The 27,504-nt window shown below is 29.0% G+C and overlaps 2 protein-coding genes across 6 annotated transcripts; one reads left to right on the top strand and one right to left on the bottom strand.

Moving 5' to 3' along the window:
• Window positions 1–97: 97 nt before the first annotated feature.
• Window positions 98–15,917, bottom strand: LOC132936596 (7-methylguanosine phosphate-specific 5'-nucleotidase). 3 transcript variants are annotated; one of them, XM_061003350.1, is made up of 9 exons: window positions 15,805–15,917; window positions 12,053–12,170; window positions 11,808–11,909; window positions 11,610–11,708; window positions 11,477–11,546; window positions 4,573–4,795; window positions 703–961; window positions 506–628; window positions 98–406 (listed from the first exon to the last, which is right to left on the bottom strand). In XM_061003350.1, the coding sequence occupies exons 3-9, from the start codon at window positions 11,823–11,825 to the stop codon at window positions 266–268; spliced, it is 933 nt and encodes a 310-aa protein (XP_060859333.1). In that variant the 5' UTR covers window positions 11,826–11,909; window positions 12,053–12,170; window positions 15,805–15,917; the 3' UTR covers window positions 98–265. The 3 variants fall into 3 exon arrangements, with proteins under 3 accessions (XP_060859333.1, XP_060859331.1, XP_060859330.1); XM_061003348.1 differs by lacking the exon at window positions 15,805–15,917 and adding an exon at window positions 12,327–12,771; XM_061003347.1 differs by lacking the exon at window positions 15,805–15,917 and having other exon boundaries at window positions 12,053–12,771.
• A 75-nt stretch (window positions 15,918–15,992) lies between these two features.
• LOC132936594 (uncharacterized) lies at window positions 15,993–26,170 on the top strand. Of its 3 annotated transcripts, XM_061003345.1 has the most exons (3): window positions 16,052–16,384; window positions 23,481–23,540; window positions 23,859–26,170. In XM_061003345.1, exon 3 carries the CDS (start codon window positions 23,879–23,881, stop codon window positions 25,778–25,780), a length of 1,902 nt encoding a protein of 633 aa, XP_060859328.1. In that variant the 5' UTR covers window positions 16,052–16,384; window positions 23,481–23,540; window positions 23,859–23,878; the 3' UTR covers window positions 25,781–26,170. The 3 variants fall into 3 exon arrangements, with proteins under 3 accessions (XP_060859329.1, XP_060859328.1, XP_060859327.1); XM_061003346.1 differs by lacking the exon at window positions 23,481–23,540 and having other exon boundaries at window positions 15,993–16,148; XM_061003344.1 differs by lacking the exon at window positions 23,481–23,540.
• The last annotated feature ends 1,334 nt before the right edge of the window (window positions 26,171–27,504 follow it).

Genomic DNA, 27,504 nt, shown 5'->3' with positions numbered 1-27,504 from the left:
AGTTTCAATACAAAATACTTTTGATATACAATAATAATTTTGTTTTATAGCCAATTGATAGCTTCACTATTAATTTTAAATTTAAATAATGAATCTATTGAATAATAATTATTTTAGTTTATTTTCTAAGATAGATGTTATAACAGATTAGATTCAGTATTTCATAACTATTGAAAATGTAAATAATATATATGTATTTGATTTTTATCACTATATAAAAACAGTGATAATAATAATTAGTAATATCCACTTTGTTGTCTCTTTATTATCTTTTATTAGACGGCATTGATTTTACTCCGATTATTTCATCCAATAAATAATTTAGCAATCCCATAGTTTGATCTTGAACCAAAACTATGTCAAAGGCAAGTTTATATTGCTGCAAATATCCATCCTCGTGTTCCATCTATAATTATTAATATTAATATTATATTATATTATTATGTTATATTGAAAAATAATATTTATTCTAATTATGTATGATAGATAAAATATATGCAATTACCAAATCGGCATTTAAAAATCCTATACGTAGTACAGTATCATATTGGATACCACCATCCATATTTGCATCTCCTAACGAATCACCTAAAAGGATAACATTGGATCTCCCACTTAAATGTGTATCCTGAAAAGTGAAAAAAAAATATAAAGTACATATTTCATATTTTACAAGTAATTATTATTTGTTGTTCGTTTTACATTTTTATGTGAATCAATGTATGCATGTTCATTTTTGTTGAATACGTGTATGAGTTTTTGTCCTTTAAATCCTTCAATTGTGGATAAACCATTATTATCTTTAGACATTTTTAAAAAATTTGAAACTACTGATACATTATCAGTAAACAAATTTTCATGCATTAGTATCAGTTCAACAACATCACCAATGCCAGCAGATAATACAATAATAGGTATTTTTTTTCTGAATAATTTGTTAAATGCTTCAGCACTCCCGTCTCTAAAAAAAATATATAAATATTTAAAATTGAAAAAGAACATATAGGTAATACTTTATACTTTACTATTGCTAATAATATTTATTATTATAAATTATAATAATTTATGTATTATTAAAGCAGACAATAAAAAAAAATACCGTTAAAAAACAATAACCTATTATTTTTAATCTATACATTAGATCAAACTTTAATATGTTTAGTATTGACCTCAAACTTAATATTAATGCTAGACAAATGTTAGTATCAATGATGGTCAGAATAAACAAATTTATGTAGCAACTAATGTATAGGTAATATCATTCGTGCAAGAAAAAATATTTCATTAGTATTATGCTCAAATTAAAGAATATTAATTTAAATATTTTAACTATAGTCCGGATTTATATTATTCCCTAAGAAACCTACAAATATTCACTTAAAAATATTAGAAAAATATGTAAAAATAATCAATAACCCTCAATAAATGCTTAAATATTTATTTTGTTATTATTTTTTTTTTTACAATAATGATGTATAATATACTTGCACAATGGAATAATAATTAGTGCAATTATTGCACTATAGTAAGTTAAAATAGTGTCTTTTGTGTTAAACGGTTCATCCATTGTTTTAAAAGGTGTGTAAAATATATCGATTTGTATTTTATTAATTTTAAAAGCTTAAAAATACACAAACTGCATAACCAAAAACTTTTACATTTGATAAATAAATACGTTGTTCTTATCAGTATAGATTAGGTGTAAAGATATACAATAACAGCAGATCAACATAATAGTACTATCAATACGTGTTTTTTTTTAATCAAAATATTTAAAATAATGTTCGAGAACTATATTAATAAAATTAATTACAATAATTTTAAAAATGAAATAAATTAGTATTTTTTTTTCCCAAAATTGACAAAATATTGTCTGATCCATGAAATATTCATAAATATGTAAAAAAAAAAGGTGGATAAGTGGATGTCGCTCTGCTGTACGGTAGGTTACAAGTGGGTCACTGTAATGGATGGTGTTAAATTTGAATTCAATGATATAATATCATTGTATAAGAAAAACGATTCTGAGCGAAAACGGTCAGTCACCCTATGATATTACCAAGTATATTTGATGATATTATTGTGAATAAAGTAATTTATATATAACCTATTAACGTGGAGCCTTGTTTTAAATTTTCAATCCTTAGCCATAAAAGTTAAACATTTTATAAATTTTTAACCACAAAATAATTAATAAATTATAAATTTGATAAATGTTGTCAAAATTTGAACTTTAAATGCTTATAAAAAAAAATTGTGCAAATGTATTTTTAATATTTTTCAACTGCTATTAAAACGATATATCAGGAGTCTAATATTAAATTTTCACGCTTTTTTACCCAACAAATAAAAATTTATTGATATTTATAGAAAAAAAAACTAAAAAAATTGAAAACTGACAATGTCCGTAAACAGCTCAAATAGAGTCAAAATATTTTCAAAATTGTATGGTGTATAGAAAATGCTAATATAAACATTCAGTGAAATTTTCAAGTATCTACAGTCATTCGTTTTTTAATTACAATAAAATAAGAAAATCGTTACATGAGAAATCGAGTGAATATCAAATGTTGTAAAAATATAAATTTCAGACGCTCATAAAAATTTAATTTAAGTTTCTTCTAGACATTTTTTTTTTGATAAAGGTAGACAAACTTATGAGTAATCTTATATTACATTTTCAAATCTTAGATTTAAAAAGAAAAATTTTTATGAATTCTCATCAAAATAATATGCTATTTTTCGTGATTTTTCCGTATTTTGTCAAAATTTGAACTTTAAATGCTTATAATTAAAAACTGTGACTAAGGATTTTTAATTTTTTTCATCTGCCTTTGAAACAATAAACTAGGAGCCTTCTATTAAATTTTCAAGCTTTTTTACTCAATAGATAAAATTTTATTGATATTTATAGAAAAAAAAACTAAAAAAATTGAAAACTGACAATGGCTGTAAACAGCTCAAAAAGAGTCAAAATATTTGGAAAATTTTATGGTGTATAGAAAATGCTAATATAAACAACCAGTGAAAATTTCATGCATCTACGGTCATTTGTTTTAGAGTTACACCAATAACCAAAATCGATTTTGTTAAAAATCGATTTTGCGTAAAAATTCCCGTTTTTCCTTAATTTTTCTTTTGTTTTTCACATCGCTTTTGAAAACTACTGGGAAATTAAAATTTTGACCTCCCCAATGCACCAACGATATTCACTTTCCCATCGAACAAGATACTGAAGTCGAAAATCGAAGCATTATTTCGACTACTTATCGTGTACACAGACACAAAAATAAAAAAATAAAAAAAAAAAAAAATAAAAAAAAAAACACACATCATTGTAAAATCAATACATTCATCGTTTCACTCAGAATCTAAAACGTTTCCTATAACTGTGTGTTGAATCAATAGTCTGCATTATTTACTGCAGTAAGACTGCATAAATTCAGTAACAATGAGTAAAATCATATAAATCTGGACTATAATAATTATAACAATAGTTTTATAAATAATAGCATAAAAAGTTTAGTTGAAATTATACACTTTAATCTATGGTTATAGAACTGAACCAGCATGATATTGCCCGTGATAAATTAAAAAATGCTAGTGGATTTAGCCTATCTCAAACTCAGTTAAATGTAAATTACACATATTTTTAACACAGTAACTTGGATAGTTTTAACAAAATATAAAATACAGGCCTAAATTATAAACAAAAATATTAATATTACTATTTTATTTTATATAACCAATCGCAACCATTTATAAACAAAAAATATTCGTTCTCCGCGAGCTTACAAATCCCTGTGAGTCAGTATTTAAAATTTAAAAATTGATATACACTATATGTGTCCTATGTACCATAAATTTCAGAACGATGAGTGTGATACGACTTAGTTGAGGATCGCTTACACACACACAAATATTAATTTTTATTAATACATAGATGATTGACGAACTCAGTGATATTAAATAACTATAAAACATTACTAACTTACTAACTTAAAACATTTAATCACTAATTATGTATATAATATTATATAAAATATAATATTAAAATCACCATACAATTTTCTAAAAGAACTAATTTAAAAACTCCAATTATTTACATTGCAGCCAATGATTAAGAAGATATCAGCGCACTATTTGTTTTCTCTCTCTAGCCCACGTGCAACATAGACAAAATGCATTTGCGCAGAATCGTTATTTTCCATGTTTTTAAGTAATCTTAGAGTAAAATCACTCATTACAAAAAAGATGGAGAATAATATTTTTGAAGGAATAACATTGATTTCTCTATATATAGTTTCAAGACAATTTAAACATAATTTAAATTTACAACATTTTTTTGTTTATTTTGAAAGTCGAATATAAAGTCAAATAACAATAAAATATAAAATCGATATATCATTCCCTCTAAAATATTATTCTCTATCTTTTTTGTAATGAGTGATTTTACTCTGAAATTATTTAAAAACATAGAAAAAACAATTCTGTGCAAATGCGTTTTGTTTATGTTGCGCGTGGGTCAGAGAGAGAAAACAAATAGTGCGCTGACATCCTCTTAAGAAATACCTAAGATGAAGGTCAGCTTTCTTGATAGATTTAATAATATCTTCATACTGGAAACATAGGCCTTTCAACAAAAGTTCACTTTGATGCCACCATTCTTCAATAAATGGTAACTTTTGTGCAACTGTCATTTGTGTGTTATCTTCAATTGGTCGATATTTTTGTAATAGTGTTCTCGCTTTTTCTTTGTAATCTTCTGACAGACTGTCACACGCTTCAAAGACACCTATACAAGACAAAATTGTTATTATTCATTTATTTTAAAGTCTTCATTAGATTAATTAACGCTTATTAATAATTAATATTAGTAAAATCATATGTTTACTATAAGTAATAATTTATTGCATTGAATCTAAGTACCAAGAATATCTGAAAATGATTTATTAGTAATTGTAAACAAAAACAGGTAAATATAACATAGGTTATATTTGATTAAGTTTTTGATCTTTATGCATTTTATTTTCAAAACCTTTGAACTATTAATCAATTTATAAATTACATTAAAATTTATGATTAAAATATAATATATATTTAAATAACACCAGTTCGTGTTTATACTGCGTACAGACAACACGTTTATTATCGCGAGTCCCGTATTTATTAGCTTCGATAGCATACAGTCAACGCAGTCAATATAAGCAGGTAAATATGGTAATTATTTAATACCGTAGGCGCGCGCTCAAAAAAAAAAAAAAACAACCAGGGCACAAGCCCAAAACACTAAATCATGTTCACAAAAAAACCCGCGATGAAGAGCCCATCAATCCGTCAAAACCCACCAACCAACACAAAGTCAACTGTTACAAAGTCACCCAGTAAAATCAATCAAATTAAAACCTCACAGGTATTAACAACCAAATCAACGCCACTAGTAACCAAAATAACCCAGCAAATCCTCACACCACAGAAGACCTCCTCATCAACAAACAATCTCGAAGCACAAATATCCGCAGATGCACACAAAAAATCTTTTGCCTCAACTGTAGCAAACAGCCTAATCCCGAAAAAAGAACAAGCAATATTAATAGACATAAACGAAACATTCCCGCACAAAGATTATATTATCGCTATCGGCAATATTGTAAAACCGGCCAACATCATCTTCGCCTCCCGTATATCGAATAAACGATTGTGCATTTTCCTAACTAATAAAGCATTAGTAGACAATCTCACTATCAACCACCCAATAATAACAATTAATGAACAACAATTCAAAATCCGTAAATTGCATAACCCAAACAAACGAATAATTATATCTAACGTCTATCCCAACATTCCGCACGAAGCCATAGAACATGAATTTAACAAACTTAATATAGTTTTGCTTAGCAACATCTCATTTTTAAGAGCAGGTATACAAGATGCCGACTTCTCCCACATTTTAAGCTTTCGTCGTCAATTATTCATAAGTCAAGAAGACGTAGAAAAACTCCCTAGTTCAATCCTAATCAACTACGATGACACAAACTACAGAATATTTATATCGGACGACTCGCTAACATGCTTCTTATGTAAAACGCAAGGCCACATTGCCTCAAATTGTCCGAATAAACCTGAAGAAAACACAATCATAACACAGACGGCAACAAATGAAAATGGCCCTGACAATACATATAAAAACAAATCAAATGTACCAAATTTAATAATCACCACAAATGAAGAAGTCTTAACGGCTAATATGGATATAGACCCGACCTCTGGCGCAAAAAGATCTCTTCCTGACTCTTTCAATTTCCCCTCCCCCTCATTACCAAAATCACCTACAGTTATCGACAACCCCTCACAAAGCAACATATTAGAAAACAAAACCATGAAAGTACAGGAAACAAAAAAACCCAAAATAACTTCTAATTCTCTCAAACAATTCCTAGAAAACATTGATACTAATTTAAGCCCTGCAGAAGAAATCTTTAATGACAACGAAGACTTCAAAATCGACTTCACTACATTCAAACATATTTTTGAAAACAACCAAGGTGATTTTAACCCATATGACATATATACAGAATACAAGATTACTAAAGACGAACTACTTGATATTTTATTAAAAATAAAACCTACTTTAAAAAACAAAAGCATAAAAAATAGACTTACTCGTTTTACTAAAAAGTTAGTAGATGATAATTATGACTCAGCTAGTTCAGAAGCATAAACAAATCAACAAAAAAAAAAAAAACAAAACAAAAAAAAAACACACCACAAAAAAAAAACAAACAATGAATTCACAAAAAAATGATAATATAAAAATCCTACAATGGAATATGAATGGGTTCAATAAAAAGTACGAAGAAATCACCATTTTAATACAAGAACATAATCCAGATATCATATGCATTCAAGAAACTAACTTCAAAAACGACAACATAACAAACCTAGCTAATTATGATGGTTATAATAAAAACAGATTAGATAGTGCAAGGGCAAGTGGTGGAGTGGCCATATACATTAATACTAATTACCCGAGCAGTCAATTAAACATATCTACAGACATAGAAGCCATAGCGGTCACAGTCAAATTATCGAATAATGATATTAACATATGCAATATATATCTACCTAACCACAAATCATTCACTGACGCGGACATTAACAATATTATAAAACAATTACCACAACCATTTATAATTGTAGGAGATTTTAATAGTCACAACGTAATATGGGGTTCCAAAAACACTGATCAGAGAGGTAAAGTCATAGAAAAAATCCTGGAAAATAACAACATAATATTATTAAATAACACCGAACCCACAAGATTAAATCCAATAAATGGCAACGTATCAAACATTGATTTATCTTTCGCTAGCACATCATTAGCACAACGGATCGAATGGAACGTAACGCCAAACCTAACTAGCAGTGACCATTTTCCCATAATACTTCAAATTTTATCTAGGACATACAACGCAAAAAACAATGAAGCAATAGAGAGGTGGAACTTAAAAGACCCAAATTGGGCCAGATACACAGAGACACTAGAACTGGAAGTGGACAACATACAATATATGGACTCATTAAACATAGACAGTCTAACAAAATTATTCACGGACGCAATAATAAAAACAGCTGAACTTACGATAGGAAAAAATAAGAAATGGGGGAAAAAACCAAAGGTACCCTGGTGGAATGAGACCATCAAAAACGCAATAAAAACTAAAAATAAAGCCCTTAATAAATTCAAAAAAACAAAAAACCAAAGTGATTATATTAATTTAAAAAAACATAGGGCAGCAACTAAATATATAATTAAATCAAGTAAAAAAAAGTCATGGGAATTCTTCATCAATAATATAAACGAAAAGGCAGATACCAAACTCATATGGAATAAAATACACTCTCTTAAAGGAATTAAACGTAACTATAAAATAAACCTAATCGATGAAATCAACAATAAACTAATAACAAATCCAAATGAAATTTCTAACAAATTAGGACAGTACTTCCATTTAAACAGTAATAACACATCATACAGTCCAAACTTTATCAATCTCAAACACATAAAAGAAAATACACCCATCATTAATATAGTTGACCACAACAATGAAAATCAACTTCAAATTAATTCAAAGATAACAAGGGAAGAAATAGCATACACACTAAAAAAATGTAAAAGTCTAAGCCCAGGACCTGATGGGATTCCATTTATTTTTATACAATATTTTGGTCCAAAAAGTCAACTCTTACTCGAAAAAATATACAACACCATTTGGTGTAACGGTATCTTCCCCTCAACATGGAAAAAGGGCATAGTCATCCCTATTAACAAACCAGGAAAATGTAGATTCAACACAGAAAGTTATCGGCCAATCACATTATTAAACACCATGTGTAAGGTCATAGAAAAAATTGTAAATTTTAGACTTATTTGGTATCTAGAAAAAATTAATTACCTAACGCCGTTCCAAAGTGGCTTTAGAAAAAATCGCTCCACATACGACAACCTCATCGCAATAAAGGAAGAAGCTCAGCAAGCTCTTCAAAATAAACAAATCTTAGGCTTACTTAGTATAGACATTTCAAAAGCATATGACGTCACCTGGAGACACTACATTCTTTCTAAGCTAAATAAAGTCATATGCCAAGGTAATATGCTAAATTTTATAACGAACTTCCTAAAAAATAGAACATTCCAAGTCAAAACATCAAACCATATCTCTGATACCTTTACACAGGAAAATGGAGTACCACAAGGATCCGCACTTTCAGTTACACTATTTTTAGTGGCAATTAACAAAATTGATAAACATTGTAAATTTCCGATAAAAGCCAACATATTTGCAGATGATGCTAATTTCTCATGTAGAAGTAAAAATATCAAAACAGTTAAATACCACCTGCAAGCAACAGCAAATCAACTAGAAAAATGGTCAGCAAAAACGGGATTCGGTTTTTCAATAGAAAAATCAAAGAGCATAACCTTTACCAGGAAATCAAATGTAGGAGAACTAAATATCAAAATGAATAATAAAAATATACCCAACAAAACATGTATAAAAATATTGGGTATAACATTCGATTCTAGGCTCACGTGGTCGCAGCACATAAAATCATTGAAAGTATCTACAAATAAAGCGCTTAATTTAATAAAACTATTATCGCACACAAATTGGGGATGTGAAACAGAAACATTGATCAAAATATTTAAATCAACAATTCAAGCAAAATTATATTACGGTTCATTTCTTTATAACACGGCCAAAAACACATTAATAAAATATATAGACTCAAACCACAACACGGGGATGCGAATGGCTATAGGGGCCTTTAAAAGCAGCCCAATTAAAAGTATTTATAATATAGCGGGTGAACCAACACCAGACCTAAAAAGAACAGAGTTGACACTCCTATACGCTGCGAGACTAATCAGATTAACAAATAACCCAGCTTCAACTAGCAACATAACCCTTGATCTACAAAATAATAAAAACTACACCAAGATTCCACAAATAATAAAAAAAGAAAAAATAATTTGTCCTCCATGGACAAGCATATATAAAATAAACACAGAATTGAATACTCTACGTAAAGAAAACACGCCTCCACTTATATACAAAAACCTTCTGAAAAATACTCTAGAGAACCAAAATGAATTTCAAGAACTATATACAGATGCCTCCAAAAATGACGAAGGGGTAGGAATAGCCATAATAAAAAACAATTCACAGACATCATTCAAACTACCATCGACATGTTCCATATATACAGCCGAAGCACTTGCTATATTGCTAGCCATAAAATATATAAACAAAAAGGAAAACCAAAAACATATCATTCTAAGCGACTCGTTAAGTACACTAATTAGTGTAAAAAATAAATTCAATCCGAGCGACATAGCAATTCAAATTCAGAATAGACTAGAGGAAGCAAACCAAAAGAACAACAATATAAAATTAATCTGGATACCTGGACACATTGGAATAATCGGCAACGAAAGGGCAGATAAACAAGCTAAATTAGCAATCAATTCACCGAATTCACAATATATTAACATTTCATCATACTCTGACATAAGAAAACAAATTCAAAGAGACACCACTATAATATGGCAAAATATATGGAACATCCAAAACACCAAATTAAACCAAGTTAAACAAACGGTCCAAAGATGGAGAAGAAATCCCAATATTAGTACCACAAATGAAAAAAAACTAAATAGGGCCAGAATTGGCCACACAAGACTAACTCATGAGTACAAAATGAGCAAAGGAAATCCACCAATATGCCAATCATGTGGCACAACAATTACAATAAAACACATATTCGAAGAATGTAGAATTTACATACAACAAAGAGAGGAGCTCAATATAAGCCACCAAATTGGAGCAAGTCTAGGCCCAAATCCTGAAAATGAGATCAACACCATCGAATTCTTTAAGACAACCAAATTACTCAAGCTACTCTAGTCAACCCCTTTTCAATGTACAAATTACTAAACGAACTAATCTAAAACTGTTTCTATTGTATCTTTTTGTATTTAATTCTTAGATCTGTCACCCACTATAAATATTATGTATCTATTATTTATAGTAACATGCTAATGACCAAGTTGTCGAAGCAGAAATTTTATAGATTTCAAGACCAATAAAAAAAAAAAAAAAAATTTAAATAACAATGTCAAATAGTAACAGTATTAAAATACTGTTTTTTTTTTCCATTAATTTGTTTTTTTATAACAACAAATTATGAATGATTATGTTTATATTTTGTATTGTTTCAAAAAAAGTTTAATGTATTACAATTTTACTTCCTAGTTTCTTGTTTTATTTCTTATAAAATATAATTATAATCTTATAAATGTTTAGTGTGTTTTATCATTGGACAAAGTTTATATTTTGGATAGCACAGTTTTCTGAAATTTGTTGTTTTTCTCAGAAATAATAAAATGTTGCAATATTCTAATTGTTTATTAAATAAGATAAAAATATTACATTAGAAAAACAACTTATAGTTGTTACGGATAGAATAACCAATAGTTTCTTAATTCTTAGTATGTAATGTACATATTATGTATTACATTACTTCAATTTTTTCTTAAATTTATTTTATTTTTTACTTTATTTGACAATTACCTAAATGTTTTACTTTATTTAAATATAGTTTAGCTAGCATTAAAACTTATTTTGTTTAATTTAAGACTAAATAATAAAATTAGAATTTGTAGCAAAATTTAAACAAAACCTAAATTCTTAACATATTTTGTAAACTGTATGATCTTAAAAATATACTAAAATTCTAGCACATCTTAAAAATGTTAATACCTATAAAAAATGTATAACTTATAATTTAATTTTTGTTCAGTAAAAATTCAGGCTAATAGATAAAATTAAATATTAAAACTTAAACCAAATATTTGTAACATTAATTATAAAGGAATATTTAATAATATATTTGTTTTCAATTTTCAACTTACTAAAACTACTCATGGTTTGTTTATTGTTATACTCTGAAGTAGTTATGGTTCGATCGAAATCTGATATTATCTAGACATACACGATAAATATATAGTATTAGTAGGTATATAATATTACACAAAACAATTTTACTTGTAATTTATCTGGGCCGCCCGATACCAGTTGTTTTATCTTTTCATTGACATCATTTTCACATCGGATATGAACTGTGAAAGCAAACTTTTGTTGGATCTACAAAATACAAATAGGTATTATATTATATTAACTATAGATAGGTTACCTATCTAAAACGCAGTCGATGAGGCTGGATGAAAATTACACAAAACGTACCTCATCAGTGAACTTCATGGTTGAATAGAGATGTGAATCGAACGTGTGCAGTGCGTAAAATGGCTCGGGAGTGCTTCACACGAAAATCAATTAGGTACAAACCTACAACAACAACACACAATTATTATTAATGTGTTATGAGAACGGTGTCGAGCAACAAGTGCACAATGTCCGTCCCACAAAATGAAATAAACGTCGTCACAACTCAACCGTGTGAAACCGCGGAGGTGGCGACAGTAACTTACTGTTATAGTCAGCGAAGACTGACCAGATCTCAACGATTGTCGGCGGTCGCGATTGTATGTTCGACTTGGACGACTTTCGACCTCTTGACGACGACGTCGATATCGGACGGCAATGCGACTATTAAGAATTAAATGTGGCCGATAAAAATGTTATTGCAAGTACCTACCTACCTACGTTGTAATACTATTGGAGCTAATCGCATGACACGGTTGTCATGTAGGTAATAGAAAAAATGACCGGGCAAATAACACCATAGATTATAGAATTAGCTACCTATTAAGATTAACACCGTCGTTCGTCACAATAACGTGGCAGAATGGCAGATAAGGCGACGAGATTTTGGCCAATGGCAATGTCCGCCGTGACTCGTGTCTACTAACTTTCTACAATAACAATATTATATTCTAATACAAATTACTAATTAGGTATTATTGTATTAGTATAATATTAATTATAATCGTCGCTGCCGCCGTACAAAACACAAATGTATTATAGACCAGTGGCACAAAATATATTGGGGATTGCAGTTCGGGGGAAATCATAGTTTATAGGTCTATGGAGGAAATACACGAGCGACATGGGATTGTTATACATCTATGATTTAGGTATCCTTTATGAGTGGATTAAACATAGCTGAACAGTTACGGCTGATGCCATTCACTTAAGGATTTTAGCTGTTGTTTGGCCTTTGGCATTGTTTTGCGATTAATTGTACTTATATACATTTTCGCCAACGCTATGGAAATGATAAGGAAATTATTTGTTATTTTATCAATTTTATTGTTACTTTTGTGTCAAAATCGGAATTTTCTGAATTCACCATTCTCCGCGTATTCGACAGTCGACACGACGTACAATATTTGAAATTTAAATACTGTAAAACATTCATGTGCTTATATTATATTATAGTGCTCACTGCTTTGTATATTTTATTTATTTATTAATCGCCAGTCGCGTTATCAACATTCAAAATGGGCATATTGCTTGATGTCAATAATTGTCCACCACGAACATAATAAGCCACGTAAACGGATAATTGTATTGGTCTTAGGAAAATTGTTTCCTTTGAAAAAATGTTATGCTTGGTATTTTTTTCGCAATAGCATTTAGTCCATTGATAATTTGCTTATTATATAATATATTTATAAATTAATTTTTAAGTTCTATCGTACATACCCGCGGCTGACATGTAACTATGATAATATTATTATTATAATATACAAAGGTACTTATAATGTTAGTTCAGTGGTTTACCTACCTAGCACCTACCTATTTATAAACGAATTATGAGAAGCCGTGACTCGTGGGATAGTCTATAATTTCTATTTTCTACCTACTACAAACTTACAAAGAAAGAATGGGTTCGATTGTACCTAAGAAGTTACCTATTACCCATTTGCATTAACCTACTAGTTATTATACCATACCTACTAGTCACATTACTTTTAAGTTGTAACCCATATTATGTGCACTTAACACAAACTGTCACTACAATATTTTTGTAATTGGAATTTATTTCCGTAAATAAATTATTATTATTATTATTATTATTATTATTACTAGTTAGCACAGAACAATAGGCATATTGCATAATGTATTCCACTATTAAATTTACATACTATTCATAAGTGTGTGCACCTTTATGTACAGCTATAATTAAAAATAATTATAAATATTAAATAAAGACGGCCGACGCCGATTAAGAGCAAATAATCGAGTGCTGCAGACTGCATTTAACAAATTGATATGAATGTCGAAATAGTAATATACATTGTACATTAATTATACATATTATTATTATATTATTTGCTGCAGCTAACAATCATTAGTTTTATTAGTAATTTCTAAAAGGAAAATGTTGTTCCGTGGTATTAAAAGTTCGAGGCAGCACGGCCGCGGCGATAACATTAATGTTTTTATAATGATTTTTGACACAATGACATACCTACAATAAATATAATACTATACATTATATATATTTTATAATTAATTATTCTATAGTTTCAAAACGAATTGAAACACGTTTATTTTACATTCTGTTAACTTAATTTTAGGCGTATAAAAATTGATAATTAAAAATATGTTTTAAATATTTGTTGGTATTTTCGCCAAAATACCTATGTAATAAAAATATTTATCAAAAAGTTTTTATTCGACATGAATTTTAAAAATTTTATGTATCATATAAAAATGAATAGTACTGAATAGAAAAACAAATTAACGAACTGCACTAACTGTTATCTAGTCACTCGAGTAGGCAATAGATTGTAAATCAGATAATATTACGTCGATATGAAAAATCGTTTACCTATTTTATCTTATTCTTACCTACAACGAGACTCTATTAAGATTTTCGGCAGATTGAACATATTTCTCGCATAATAAGATTATTTTGTCTGCATGTTAATAGATAAATATAAAAAATTCGTAATTTATAGTATAAACACTATACCTAAATCTACTTGATTACATGACTATACTACTATAGAATATAAACGGTTATCGTCCTTCGACAGCCAATTGGAATTTGATAGACGCTAGTGTACTAGGTACACAAAAATAAGGAATTCGTAGGTTAGGTAGACATTAGACGTGCCAAATTATTCAGCAATTTCAGCTCCTATTAATAATTATTAGGTCAAAATTTAGTCCAAGTTAAATCGACACAACAAACAAATTTAACAAAAAATATCAAATCAGTGATATATGTTAGTTATTCGATTACGTTGTGTATTATATTAATATAATATAAGAAATTGTAATTTGTATCGTTCTTCGTCGTAGCAGGTTTACTCAATACTCTTATTAGTGTTTTCATGCATAGCTTATCAGTGGCGTGTACTCCCCCTCTGAAACCAAATTTTAACACAATACAATATGTATATAATAATACGAAAATAATATGTGTATTCTGAATGACTATTAAAAATTAGATACCCCTCCCCCCCCTTGAAAAAATCCTAGATAGGTACGCTACTGTAGCTTATAGGTCATAAGTGCAACGTAATATTATTTTGCCGTCATATACTAATACTATATAATATAATAATATCATACTATCATGTATGTTATTAATTATTATGTTTCTCAATGGCGTACTCTGGGACAGTACAAAATTTGTTTTGTTAGTCAAAAAGCTTGAAAATGTAATAGGTACAAACTTCCTCTGAAGTTGTTCTTACAGTTGTTAAATAATATTATCTTAAACACATTATGGGCACAATGATTTTTTTTAGAAGTTTAGGTTAAAATTTCGTCAAAATTGGATATTTAAACGATATTTTCTTATGGCATAAAACTTTTCGTTATTAGGTAAATTACGTAATATACGTATTATTACCACTATTTTCTATTATAGTGTGTAAATGTATAATATTCATGGATAATATACATAAATATCATAACATCTATGATAATATTACCTTAGATTATATACTATGGAGTATGGATGTAACTACAGCGTATGATTTTGTTGCCGATATAGCGACGAGTCGCTGAATTAGGTGATCGAGGTGAGTAAGCGCGATGCAACTCCTCGCATAATTATCCATAGGTACAATTGGTATCTGTGGATAAATATGCGAGAAGTCGCGTTGCGCATGCGCATATCTACATAATACGGCGACTCGTTGCTGACATCGGGAACGTTTTTTTGTATTGATTTAATACGCTGTGGCTCCATCCATAGTATATAGTATAATATCATGATCTGTAAAAAAAAAAATGGTAAGGTAAGAATAATATTACGTACCTACTATGTAATTTATTACAATATTATTGTTATTATTTTGTATACTGCGATAACGTTCCATACTGTCTCCTTGTATGTTTACTTTCAAACCACGGTTCTGGTAGCACCGATAACAGAATGCATCAGCCGCGGCTAGTCGTCCATGGTAGTGAGTGGCAGTTAGTGGTAGACGCTACTATTACCGCGATACCACTATTGGAGGTAAGAAGCAGTGTGTAGACGCCAGACAGTATCGCCGCATCGGCGCGAGAAACGTGTGTTTTGTTTAGTGTGAGCGCTAGACGCGTAGTACTCGTTTCACACACTGATCGTGCCACTGCCATTTTTTGTCGCTGTGTGAAGTAGTAAGTGCCGACATTTTACTTTGTTGTTGATCGCGTGAATGACGTATGTCGAGACGCTGTTTTTTCTAGACCGGTCGCCATATGCATTTTGTATTTTTGTCATTTATCACAACATTTTCAAGTGAGTTCCTTACGTGTGTGTGCCGGTGCACACCATATTAGTAATAATTACTATCCATCGCAAAAGTCTTCGGATACGATTTGTCGTTCGTCGAGTTTTGTCTACTATTATTCAGGTAACATCATGTTGACGTTTATGACACCGTTTCTTTTCTCTGCCCAACACAATCTCGCTATATTTGATTCACTTCGCTTTGCTTTATTGGGCGTGCGCTTGCTGGTATTTTTTCTCCTCGTTTCGAATACGCCCAGGTACCTGCCACCTGCTGCTTATTAAAAAAGAATGTTTGTCTTTTAGTTTTAGGTACCTTCTCTTCCATTATCACCACTGTTGTAGCGCAGATTGATTCCGTTTCAACAACTAGGTTTTTATTATTGTTAAATTGAGTGAATTATAGCAGACTTGATATACATTTCCAAAACATTTGCTTATTCTTTTGTTCATAATAATTATTATCTATCGTAAAAGTCCTAGGATTTGAGTTGCCACTCGTTGAATTTTGTCTACAATTATTCAGGTAACATGTTGACATTTAAGCTGCTGTTTCTCTTCTGTGTGCCCAATACAATCTTACTATACTTAGCCACACTTCTCTTTACTTTGCTTTATCGTCACACGTTTGCTGGTATTTTTGTTGTCTAGTATTTTTTCCATCGTTTTGAATACGCCCAGGTACCCAGGGGTGTATAGCAGTGGTCGGCAACCCGTGGTCCGCTTTAAATTCTACGACAACGACATTTAATTGAATATCATATCGAAAAAATCATATTGTATAAAATATATAATTGAACGTTTCTTTCAGTCATATTTTATAATGGTAGATATACCTCGACTGCAGTTACCGATAAGATACTTAAAGTAGATACGACGAGTGTATTTGGGTTACATTCTTAATTTTTGATTCTGTTCAGTAACGTAAAACGTTGCGTTTTTCAACTACTCGCCAATCCATTTAATATTGATTATGAAGATATTGATGTTGAGCTTCAAATGGAAATAATAGATTTGCAGTCACACGATATCTTAAAAGACTCATTCAAAGCATCTCCTTTACTTTTTTTCGCTGCAAAATTATAGCTGCAAAATACTTCAATATGTTTGGATCCACTTACGTGTGTGAACAGGCCTTTTCTCATATGAAAAAAATTAAAAACCCATACCGTTCACGCTTAATTGATGACCATCTCCACCATATACTTAGAGCCAGCACAAGTAATTTTAATGTGGAAATTGAAAAAATAATCCAAACAACAAAAATCAAATTAAGCCTAAAGCAGTTGTAATTTCCATACTTTTATATTATAATTATTATGTCATTAAAAATTGTAATTTTTATGTTCTATTATTTTAAAGTTTTAAACAGTTATTTTTTTCTTGATAAATAATTTGGATTATTTGGAATATAAAATGTTTATTTTTGAATGTGGCCCGGGAGTTCAAAAAGGTTGCCGACCTCTGGTGTATAGGGATAGATTATGTTAGGTACTGAGAAACAAATTCAAGGGCTCCAAATATGATATACTCGTTTCGCTTGTAGTGCATTTATAAAATAGGTGTATACTATTCGGCGAGTACTGGCCCACCAGGATACCAGAAAAATGCTGGTAGGCCCTCTTAAAATTATAAGATCTACGCCCCCAACCAAATAGGTACCAGTTTTAGTTCAATTCAGTAATTTAATTAATTTTAACAATTTTAATTAAATAATTGAAAAGATAAAAATTACATAAAAGGCAAATAGTGAATTTCATTACCTATGGAGTTCCTGATAATGCAATTTTTGGTACTAGCTTTGATCATATTATACTAATACGTGTTTGTCGACAAACAAATATTTTTCTTGATAATTCTTATGAAGAGCTAGACAAATCTGCATGCGAGTACACCGACTGCTTCTGTTTTAAATAAAGATTTTTACAAATTGATTAGATTAATAATTATCGACTGTAATATTATAAACCTAATATTATACTTATATTATTTAATTTATTTGAATTTCTTCGTCAGATTGTGTTACTTTTTTCTTACAATTTCTACCGTTTTATCTGATTGCTTTACAGGCAATGTAAGTTACGGCTCAAACAGATATCCCAGTAGATATCTAAGTTTCTTATTTTCTTATAATTTCTTAAATAATAAAAACTACTAAGACAATAGTTTGAATAGAGTAAAAATAGTTTATAATGTTAAAAATATTTTAGAATTGGTGTGTTGTACCTAATAACTGTTGTATACAATAAAATTATAACATTAAGAAATTATATTGAAATTAGTACCTGAAAAGTCAATGTAAAAGTTCCAATTGACAGAACAAGACTGTACAACTACTATTTAAAATTTTTCAATAATTATTATTAGTTATTAGTTTATTACCTATGTAGGTACTCTTGATCTTGTTTCATAGGTAAAGACTGGATTTAATTACATTAAAAATATGTCTAAATTGCAGTATTGCGCTAAAAGTATGTATAAATTGCAATGCAAATATGTACATATGAAAATTGCAGTATAAATATGACAAAATTTCAATGATTAATACATTAAAGTTACACAATAAAAACATAAAATTTATAATAATTAATTATTTACTTAAATAACATGATGAACATTAACAGATTACACAATTATAAAATAGTATTAAAAAAAATGGGATTCAACTTAAAGGCTATAATAAATAATAAAAAGTGGGTAAGTGGATGTCACTCTGGTGTAAAGGAGGTTACAAGTGGGTCAATGTATAAAGAATTGTATTAAACTTGAATTCAATGATATAATATCATTGTATAAGAAAAACGATTCTGAGCGGAGACGGTTTGTCAATTATCAGTCAGGATATTGTTATTATTTATTATATCCTGTATGTTGAATTTATATTATAATAGGTATTTTTTATTCGTTTCTATGGTGATAGACAAAGCGTTAGAAATTAAAATCCCATTTTTAGCGGTTTTTCGTAATTTGTCAGTTAAATTTATAATAATTACCTTTATTCTAGTTTATACAATATAGCAGTAAAATTAATTATTATTATTATTATTATGTCAAACAATAAAATATGAGTAATATTATAATACTATTTAATTTCACCTTTTAAAAAATAAAATAATTTTGTTAGTAAGTGGTGAAGAAAGAACTTGTAAGTAACTTATAGTATAGTATATTTTATAATTTTATCAACACTTTTCTTTCGTATTTTTCTAAATGTCCAATTCCAATAGGTTACATCTAGTTTTACTACAGCTATAAACATTAGTATTACTGTGTGTAGTCTATTATGTAGTCCATCTTGATCCAATTTGCTAAAAGATAAGGTACTATATGTTGAAATCAAAGCACTCCTTCTGGTAGATATTTTGTATACAAGATATAAAAAAATAAAAAAAATAAACACCATTATAAAACCATAATCTAAAAAATTAAAAGATAGGTACTTATTATTTTTCTGGATTAAAATTGTTAATTATATACTTATCTAAATTATATATAATTAAAAAGTACTGCTAAGTCTAGATACACTTGTTGTCGCTGTATAATTTAGACAGGTAATTAAAAAAAATTGGCGGACTATGTAAATTAAAATTTTGATTTTCTGCCATAAACTCAGAGCAAGTCTTAATAGTTCATCCTTCATTTTTTCTATGATTTATTTATATAGTTATATTTATCTTCCCATGGGGACTTGGAATAAGTCTGATTAGTTTACACTGTACACTGTGCCTACATATTTGATCAGATTTGATTTACCTGATATTTAAAAAAGTTTCAATATCTATTATATCTGGTCTTTTGTAATAGGTAACCTATTATAAATTTTGTTTATGTACAAATGTATAATATATTATAATAATTTTTTAAAAACTGTTACTAATAAGGGCTTTGAAGTTGTAGGAGCTAAAGAAGACAAAATATGCATGAAAATGTTTTAAATATGCAAAAATATGTACCAAGCATACCTACCAATAATTTTTTTTATGATTTTATTGAATTCAAAATTGGTTGGATGATATGATAAATTGTAATTTTTTCAATCTAAAAATATAAATATAGAATGAAAGTTATTTGATAATAAAATTAATTTTTTAGGTAAAGTAAACATATAGATTATTGTCATTTTCATACCAGTAAACGCTTGCATTGAACAACTTAAACTTTCTTGATATTTTCTATATCAAACAAACAACGGTATCTGAAAGTATATTTTTCTAACGCAAAAATATTAAACAAGTATAAAAAGCCCATACAAATTGAGAAATACGCACTTTTTTCTAAAATAGATAAAATATGCAAAAATATGTATTTTTAATTTTTGCATTTCAACGTGTCATTATATAGAATGGATATCTAGCTTGGTCTGCTATATTTAAGTGCATACAGAAAAAAATACAACTTCTGATCTCTACTAGTCTATTATCTATTTATTTTATTTTATTTACTTATCATTATTGAAGGGCTGAGCCGTATACAACAGTTTAAAACAATACAATATACAATTTAAATAGTTAATACAAATAACACACATTAGTTTATATTAGATAATAATTAATGTAAACAAGCTTGTTTGTTCCAGTATCTTCATACCTATTTTAGATGTTTTGTGCTTTTCTACTGTATACTAGTTAACAATATTTTATGAGTAAAATTGTTTAAGCACATTGTAATCTAATTATTCACATTTCACACTTAAGTAAACTTAATAGTTAATGTGCTTGGTCTAATAACAAGCTAGTATTGAATGAGTAGAAAACACAAAAAAAATTTTTTCTTTAAATATTATTGTAGGTTGTTAGAACCTTTAAAAACAACTTGGTCAAAATTCATTGTAAAATAAAAAAATTATTTAAGGAGATTAAAATGGCTAGGTGACATTGCGCCAGACTCGATATAATGGCCTATCACATACATGAAAAAGTTGCTCGCTTCACACAACGATTTATCCATCTACAAATTGTATTTTTGATGTTTGATTTACATATAAATGTGAGACTGTGTAAAAGACGATAGATGTATCAGAATTTCAGTAAAACATTTTGTTTTTTTTTTAATTATTAAAAAAAACTGGCCGGTTGTGCCATGTTGTGTTGAGAATTGCGATAAGTGACTGCTGCAGTTATAGAGGTGTACGTAATAATAATTACTATTATAAGATTTTAAATATTTCAAAAAAACTAAATACTTGAGACAAATTCTGGTCTCACTAACATCTTCAGTGCATAAAATCACATCACATATGTACAGCAAAAATTTGCGGTTTTGCCAAACACGGCCCAAGACATCACATGTCTATATGCAATTCCTCTAACTCATTGAATAATGTGAGTAGAAAATCTATACCATTTTTCTTACAAATTAAAAAAACTTATTTTCCGTTCTTGTTAATATTACTTGGTGTAAGAGACGTAGTGAAGACCCGTTTCAATCGAATGGCCTCTGAGTTTTTTATAGAGTGGTGGATGGTAAGCCTGTCATATAGTATGTGGTCCATCGATGAATTTGCGAATATAGTATGCAATCTATCAGAAATTAACAAATATAGTATGTGGACTACCGGTGAAAAAAAAAATCTAAATTCTTTAAAATTTAATAGTACCATTCCACAAAGTAAATTAAAAAGATTTTGGAGTTGTTTAACATCTCTTTTGTTTGCAATGTAAAATTCTCCTCTTTTAACATATATACAAATTCATATTCAGTTTCACAATAAAGCATTTTCATTGTTTGCCAAAACATTTTAATAATTCAAAATTGGTGTTTGAGTTGTCACGACTTATGATTAAACACAAATATTTTGACAATATATTGAGGGTGTCACTGCATGAAAGCTAAACTAATATGTAGAATAAGTTGTAGTGTCGTCCATACTTTTATGGAATGTCTAAGGTTATCGAAAGTCATAAAGATAAGTGTTAACCAAAGAAAAGAGATTAGACCGTTTCTATTAAAGATCATAAGCCTGTGTAAATAGCTAGCCGGCTGCAGATAGACCACATCCTTAAGCATGGGAGTTCTTAACTGGTGGTCCATGGGTCATCAGTAGATGATTACTCTGTGGTACGCAGAGTGGCTTGAGAGTTTTGGAGCCGTAGGTCTGTCTTATATACGTTTGATATATAAAATTCTCATTCACTAGTTTCAATAGTGTGTTGTCAATTTTGATATCATAGTGAATTTACCTATTATCAAACTTAAGTAAGAACATTATCTGTGCTTATGTGTCAGCGATCTTTATTTTCAAGTTAGATATGAGTATTATTAATTGGTAATATTTTCCATACCCATATTTTTATCTATTGAAAATAAAAATATTGAAAAGTCGGTCAAGATACCAACTAGATTCATTTTTCTAATAGAAGTTCGAATTTTTACTACATTGGATATTCACTTGATTCTTATGTAGCGATTTTCTTATTTTGATGTAGATACTTAAAAGTTACATCTTATATGTTTATTTTATCAATTCCTGCTATGATATCATTTTCAAAATAATTCGACTTGTTTTGAGCTTACACCATCAATTACAAAAACCCACTTATAACTTACTGTACAACAGAGTGACGATTCACTTACCTGCTTTTTTATAATTATTATTGATCAAAATATTTTGCTAGGGTGGTAAGAGAGATTGGTGAAAAAAAATTAGAAATTAAGTATTTATGATCATTGTTATACTATTTCCTTTTAATTGTTATCTAAACTTCTCTATCTATTACATTATATTTGTATTGTGATTTTGGTTCCTGTTTTTTATTGGATAGTTTGTGATATCAGATGTGTATTTCATTAGTTTAATTGAAACACCAGTAACACTAGCTTCATCCGTTAATGTATTCTTCGATTTTGATTAGATCACATCGAAAATACATTATCACAACTGTTTGTTGATGCGCATATTGAGAGTATTAATTTGGCTATTTTTCTAGTACTAGATATCTTTGTGAGTTCCAAACTTTCATAATTTTATAATTTGTAATATAATATTTGAAAATGATAAAGAATTTGTGCACATTGATAAAATTTGGCCTATGTGCCATTTTTGGCATGAGTGGAATAGATATTATGTCTCCCCTTCTTCTTCTCGTGGCCAGTTTAAATTGCCAATAATCACAATTAGTTATAAAATAGGTAACATATATATAAATGAGTAAACAAATAAATAAATAGATAGTAATAATTATTATTAATGGTCAGTAACTTTGTCAAATCTTATATTGCAGCCAATGTGTAGCTATGTCTGGCATCCTTGGTACACTGTGTTGGATTCATGGTACAGCTGAGTAAGTGTTCATCTGTTTGCCGTTTGCCGCATTCACACTTGTCATTTTCCTTATTGTTAAGACCCCATTTCATTTTTTTTTTGTCTCCACTGCTAAATTGTGTGTGTATTGCCAATATAAAAATAAGATTACATTTGTTTTTAGTGTAAGATACATATTTCTTTATAATTTATATAAAAAACATGCAATTACATTAACTATAATGCGTATTTCAATAATAGTAGTTTCTTTTTCCTTTAAGTAGTAAATGTTAATGTAAATTATGTTAAAAAAAAATATATAACTTTTATTAATGCATTTTGTTGTTGTTTTTTTTAGGTGTCGATTAATTTTTAAATATGTCGAGCGAATTGGATCAAAGTTCGGTTGGAAGCAAAATGGAACAAAGTGCAATTGAAAGCGAAATGGATGAAAATGCAATTGGCAGTGAATTGAATGAAAGTGCGATTGGAAGCGAAATGGATGAAAATGCAATTGGCAGTGAATTGAATGAAAGAACGATCGGAAGCGAAATTGATCCAAATGCGACTGGAAGCGAAATTGATCCAAATGCGACTGTAAGCAAAATGGATCCAAATGCGACTGGAAGCGAAATTGATCCAAATGCGACTGGAAGCGAAATTTTTCCAAATGCGACTGTAAGCGAAATTGATCCAAATGCGACTAGAAGCGAAATTGATCCAAATGCGACCGAAATTTATCCAAATGCGACTGGAAGCGAAATTTATCCAAATGCGACTGGAAGCGAAATTGATCCAAATGCGACTGGAAGCGAAATTTATCCAAATGCGACTGGAAGCAACCCAGATCAAAGTATGATCCAAAGCGAAATTGATCAAGACAAAATGGACATACCCGCTGTTCTCCTAAAAGAATCCGAAATAAAAAAGGAAGTAATTGAATCTGATGTTATAACAATAAGTGATGACGAAGATGAATCCGCCACAATACATTTAAGTAGGGCTATACCTATGCATATACCTATGCATATACCTATGCATATACCTATGTTTATGCCATTAGTACCTGATAATCTGCCTATGTTTAAGCGCCGTTCATCTGAACCTAAGTCCTTCGAACGGTGTTTATCTGTCGGGGTGGCTGAGCGTCGATGTTCATCTGTTCCAATTGATAACAATGATTACGATGAATTAATTGCACCATCATTACATACATTAATATCATCTGGTAGTGGTGGCGAATGTTCATCACAACATAAACCAACAAAATCTCTTAAACGCAAAAGAAGTTTGATTCCAACCTATATCGAGGTTGAAAATACCCGAAAAACTATGAAACCAGGACCTAAGTCAAAAACAAGAAATATAGTTACTGTTCATCAAATGATCACTGAGGCTAAAAATTCAGCATCAGGAGTGACACTTGACTCCAGTGATGATTCTGATATTGAAATGATATTAGACGATTCAGATGATGAAAATGACTCTATTGTTGATGAAAATGAAAGCAATGAAGAAGAAGAAGGAGGAGAGGAAGAAGAAGAAGAATATGAAGAGGAAGTATCAGAAATTGATCCAAATGATGATGAAAATGAAAGTAATGAAGACGAGGAAGTATTACCAACAATTAATCGAAATTCTGAAATCATATATATAAGTTCTTCATCTGACGATGAGTCCAATCATTTAGAACCTGAGATTGCAGAATTAATAGTTGGTAGTGAGGCAAGTACCGCCTCTGATGATGCTGCAGAAGAAAGAGACCGTTTAAGTCAAAGTAACAACGTAACAATCAACCAAAAAGAAGACAAAATCATTCAAAATAACGAATTAAAAAAAGAAAAAATTGGCTCTGATGACGCTGCAGAAGAAAGAGACCGTTTAAGTCAAAGTAACAATGTAACAATCAACCAAAAAGAAAACAAAATCATTCAAAATAACGAATTAATAAAGGAAGAAATTGGCTCTGATGACGCTGCAGAAGAAAGAGACTGTTTAAGTCAAAGTAACAATGTAACAATCAACCAAAAAGAAGACAAAATCATTCAAAATAACGAATTAATAAAGGAAGAAATTGGCTCTGATGACGCTGCAGAAGAAAGAGACTGTTTAAGTCTAAGTAACAACGTAACAATCAACCAAAAAGAAGACAAAATCATGCAAAATAACGAATTAAAAAAGGAAGAAACTGATAAAATAACAGAAGATGAAAATTACAATAATGAAATACTGAAGAAAAGCTTAACTGATTCAAATGAAATATTAAAAAATGGAGAATAACATAAATTTTTAATAAATTTCCAAATCAAAAGTTATTACATATAAGATTGAAGATGATTATGTGTAGTGATGTTTTCAAAAATAACTCAATTATTCCAGATGGAGAATTCAACAAATTAAATAATATGTGTTTGAATATTAATAAATGTAATGAAAACTAAATAATGATAATCAACACCAAATTTGTAAATATTTTGTAAATGTACCATCAATTAGATGTAAAAGGAATGAAAATATGTATGGTATACATAACAATATTGTAATGTTTTTAACCTTATACTCTATATCATAAGAAATATAATTAATTTAACACTATTTGTTGTACGCTTTTATTATATGTTAAGAAACTAAATGTAATTTTATTTATTAAAGAATTTTGTTTGACCAGTACCATCTCTCAAAAATGTATGCATTTAATTATGTTAAGAAAAAATAAATCAAATAGGTACATGAAAAAAAATTATACTAATCAAGTATTATCAGATTAGAATATTAGAGATTAAGTCGTTAAGAGGATGTGATACCCGCATGTGTTGTCTACGTCTTACAAGTGCATAACAGCAAATTGTACGCTCAGCTGAACATGTGTAACTCCTTTAATTTAAAAATTAGAGCGAATTGACCTCTTATAAAATCTAAAGGTAAGATTATTATCTAGGCAACCTCTTGGGCTTTTTATTATATTTTAATTTTAACGCGAGTTATGAGTATTTTAAAATTGTAAATTTATTATACATCTTATCATTGCCTAGATAATAATCTTACCTTTAGATTTTATAAGAGGTCAATTCACTCTGACATTTAAATAAAACTAATAATAAACAATAATTGAATGTGCTTAAGCATATAGAAATAGCTCAACATGAGTTATTAATTTTGAAAGGTTTTTATGGAATATGCTAATCATTCTGTGAAAATGTCATGTATCTACGGTAATTTTTTTATTGAGCTACACCAAGAACCAAAATCGATTTAAACTGATTTTGAGTAAAAATTCACGTTTTTCCTTAAATTTTTTTTCCGGTGCTTTTGGAAACTAGATAGGTACTTGGAGTTTTGGAATTATAAATGTTGACCTCCCGAATGCAGCAACTAGATTCACTTTCACACTGAAAATACTTATCATGTACACAGACACAAAATATATTTTTAAAAAACACACATCATTGTAAAATCATTACATTCATCGCTCCGCTCAGAATCTAAAAATAAATAATCGTTTCAAAACTAGAAGTAATTTATTATTGTACTTTAAGAATACTGATTCTGTTAAAAACATTTTTGTTTTAAAAAATGTTCTGTTATAATATTTTTAAAACCTACATTTTTTAACTATTTTCATTTTAGTATATAGTTATAGGTTAGGGATAGCTTATAGGAAACCACTGAGATGAAACTATCATTGTATATATTAAATAATAAATAAGACAATTTTTTTTCATAATATATTTCTTTAATTTTTAGTTTTTTTTTCATTCCATAATTCTTTCCCCCTACTGTAACAGCTTTATACCTAATACCTATGTTACTTTTTAGATTCTGAGCGAAGCGATGAATGTATTGATTTTACAATGATGTGTGTTTTTTTTTTTTTATTTTTTTAATTTTATTTTTTTGTGTCTGTCATCACCTTTTAGGACAGTAAAAGTGCTTGGATTTTCTTCAACAGTAACTTTTCTGATAGGAAAGTGAATCTAGTTGGTACTTGGGGGGTCAAAAGTAAA

Source organism: Metopolophium dirhodum, chromosome 1 (genome assembly GCF_019925205.1).
Source record: "Metopolophium dirhodum isolate CAU chromosome 1, ASM1992520v1, whole genome shotgun sequence".
Taxonomy (NCBI): Eukaryota; Metazoa; Arthropoda; class Insecta; order Hemiptera; family Aphididae; genus Metopolophium; species Metopolophium dirhodum.
Note: the sequence above shows the minus strand (reverse complement) of the source record. Positions and strands in the feature narration are given on the sequence as shown.

Excerpts from the sequence above, each read along its gene's own strand:
- LOC132936596 (XM_061003350.1), bottom strand. Across the intron at positions 11,547-11,609 it reads GCGGCCCAGATAAATTACAA|ATAATATCAGATTTCGATCG; the intron begins GTAAAATTGTTT and ends GTGTATGTCTAG. Across the intron at positions 629-702 it reads ACATTGATTCACATAAAAAT|GATACACATTTAAGTGGGAG; the intron begins GTAAAACGAACA and ends TTCACTTTTCAG.
- LOC132936594 (XM_061003346.1), top strand. The coding sequence starts at position 23,879 with ATGTCGAGCGAATTGGATCAAAGTTCGGTTGGAAGCAAAATGGAACAA.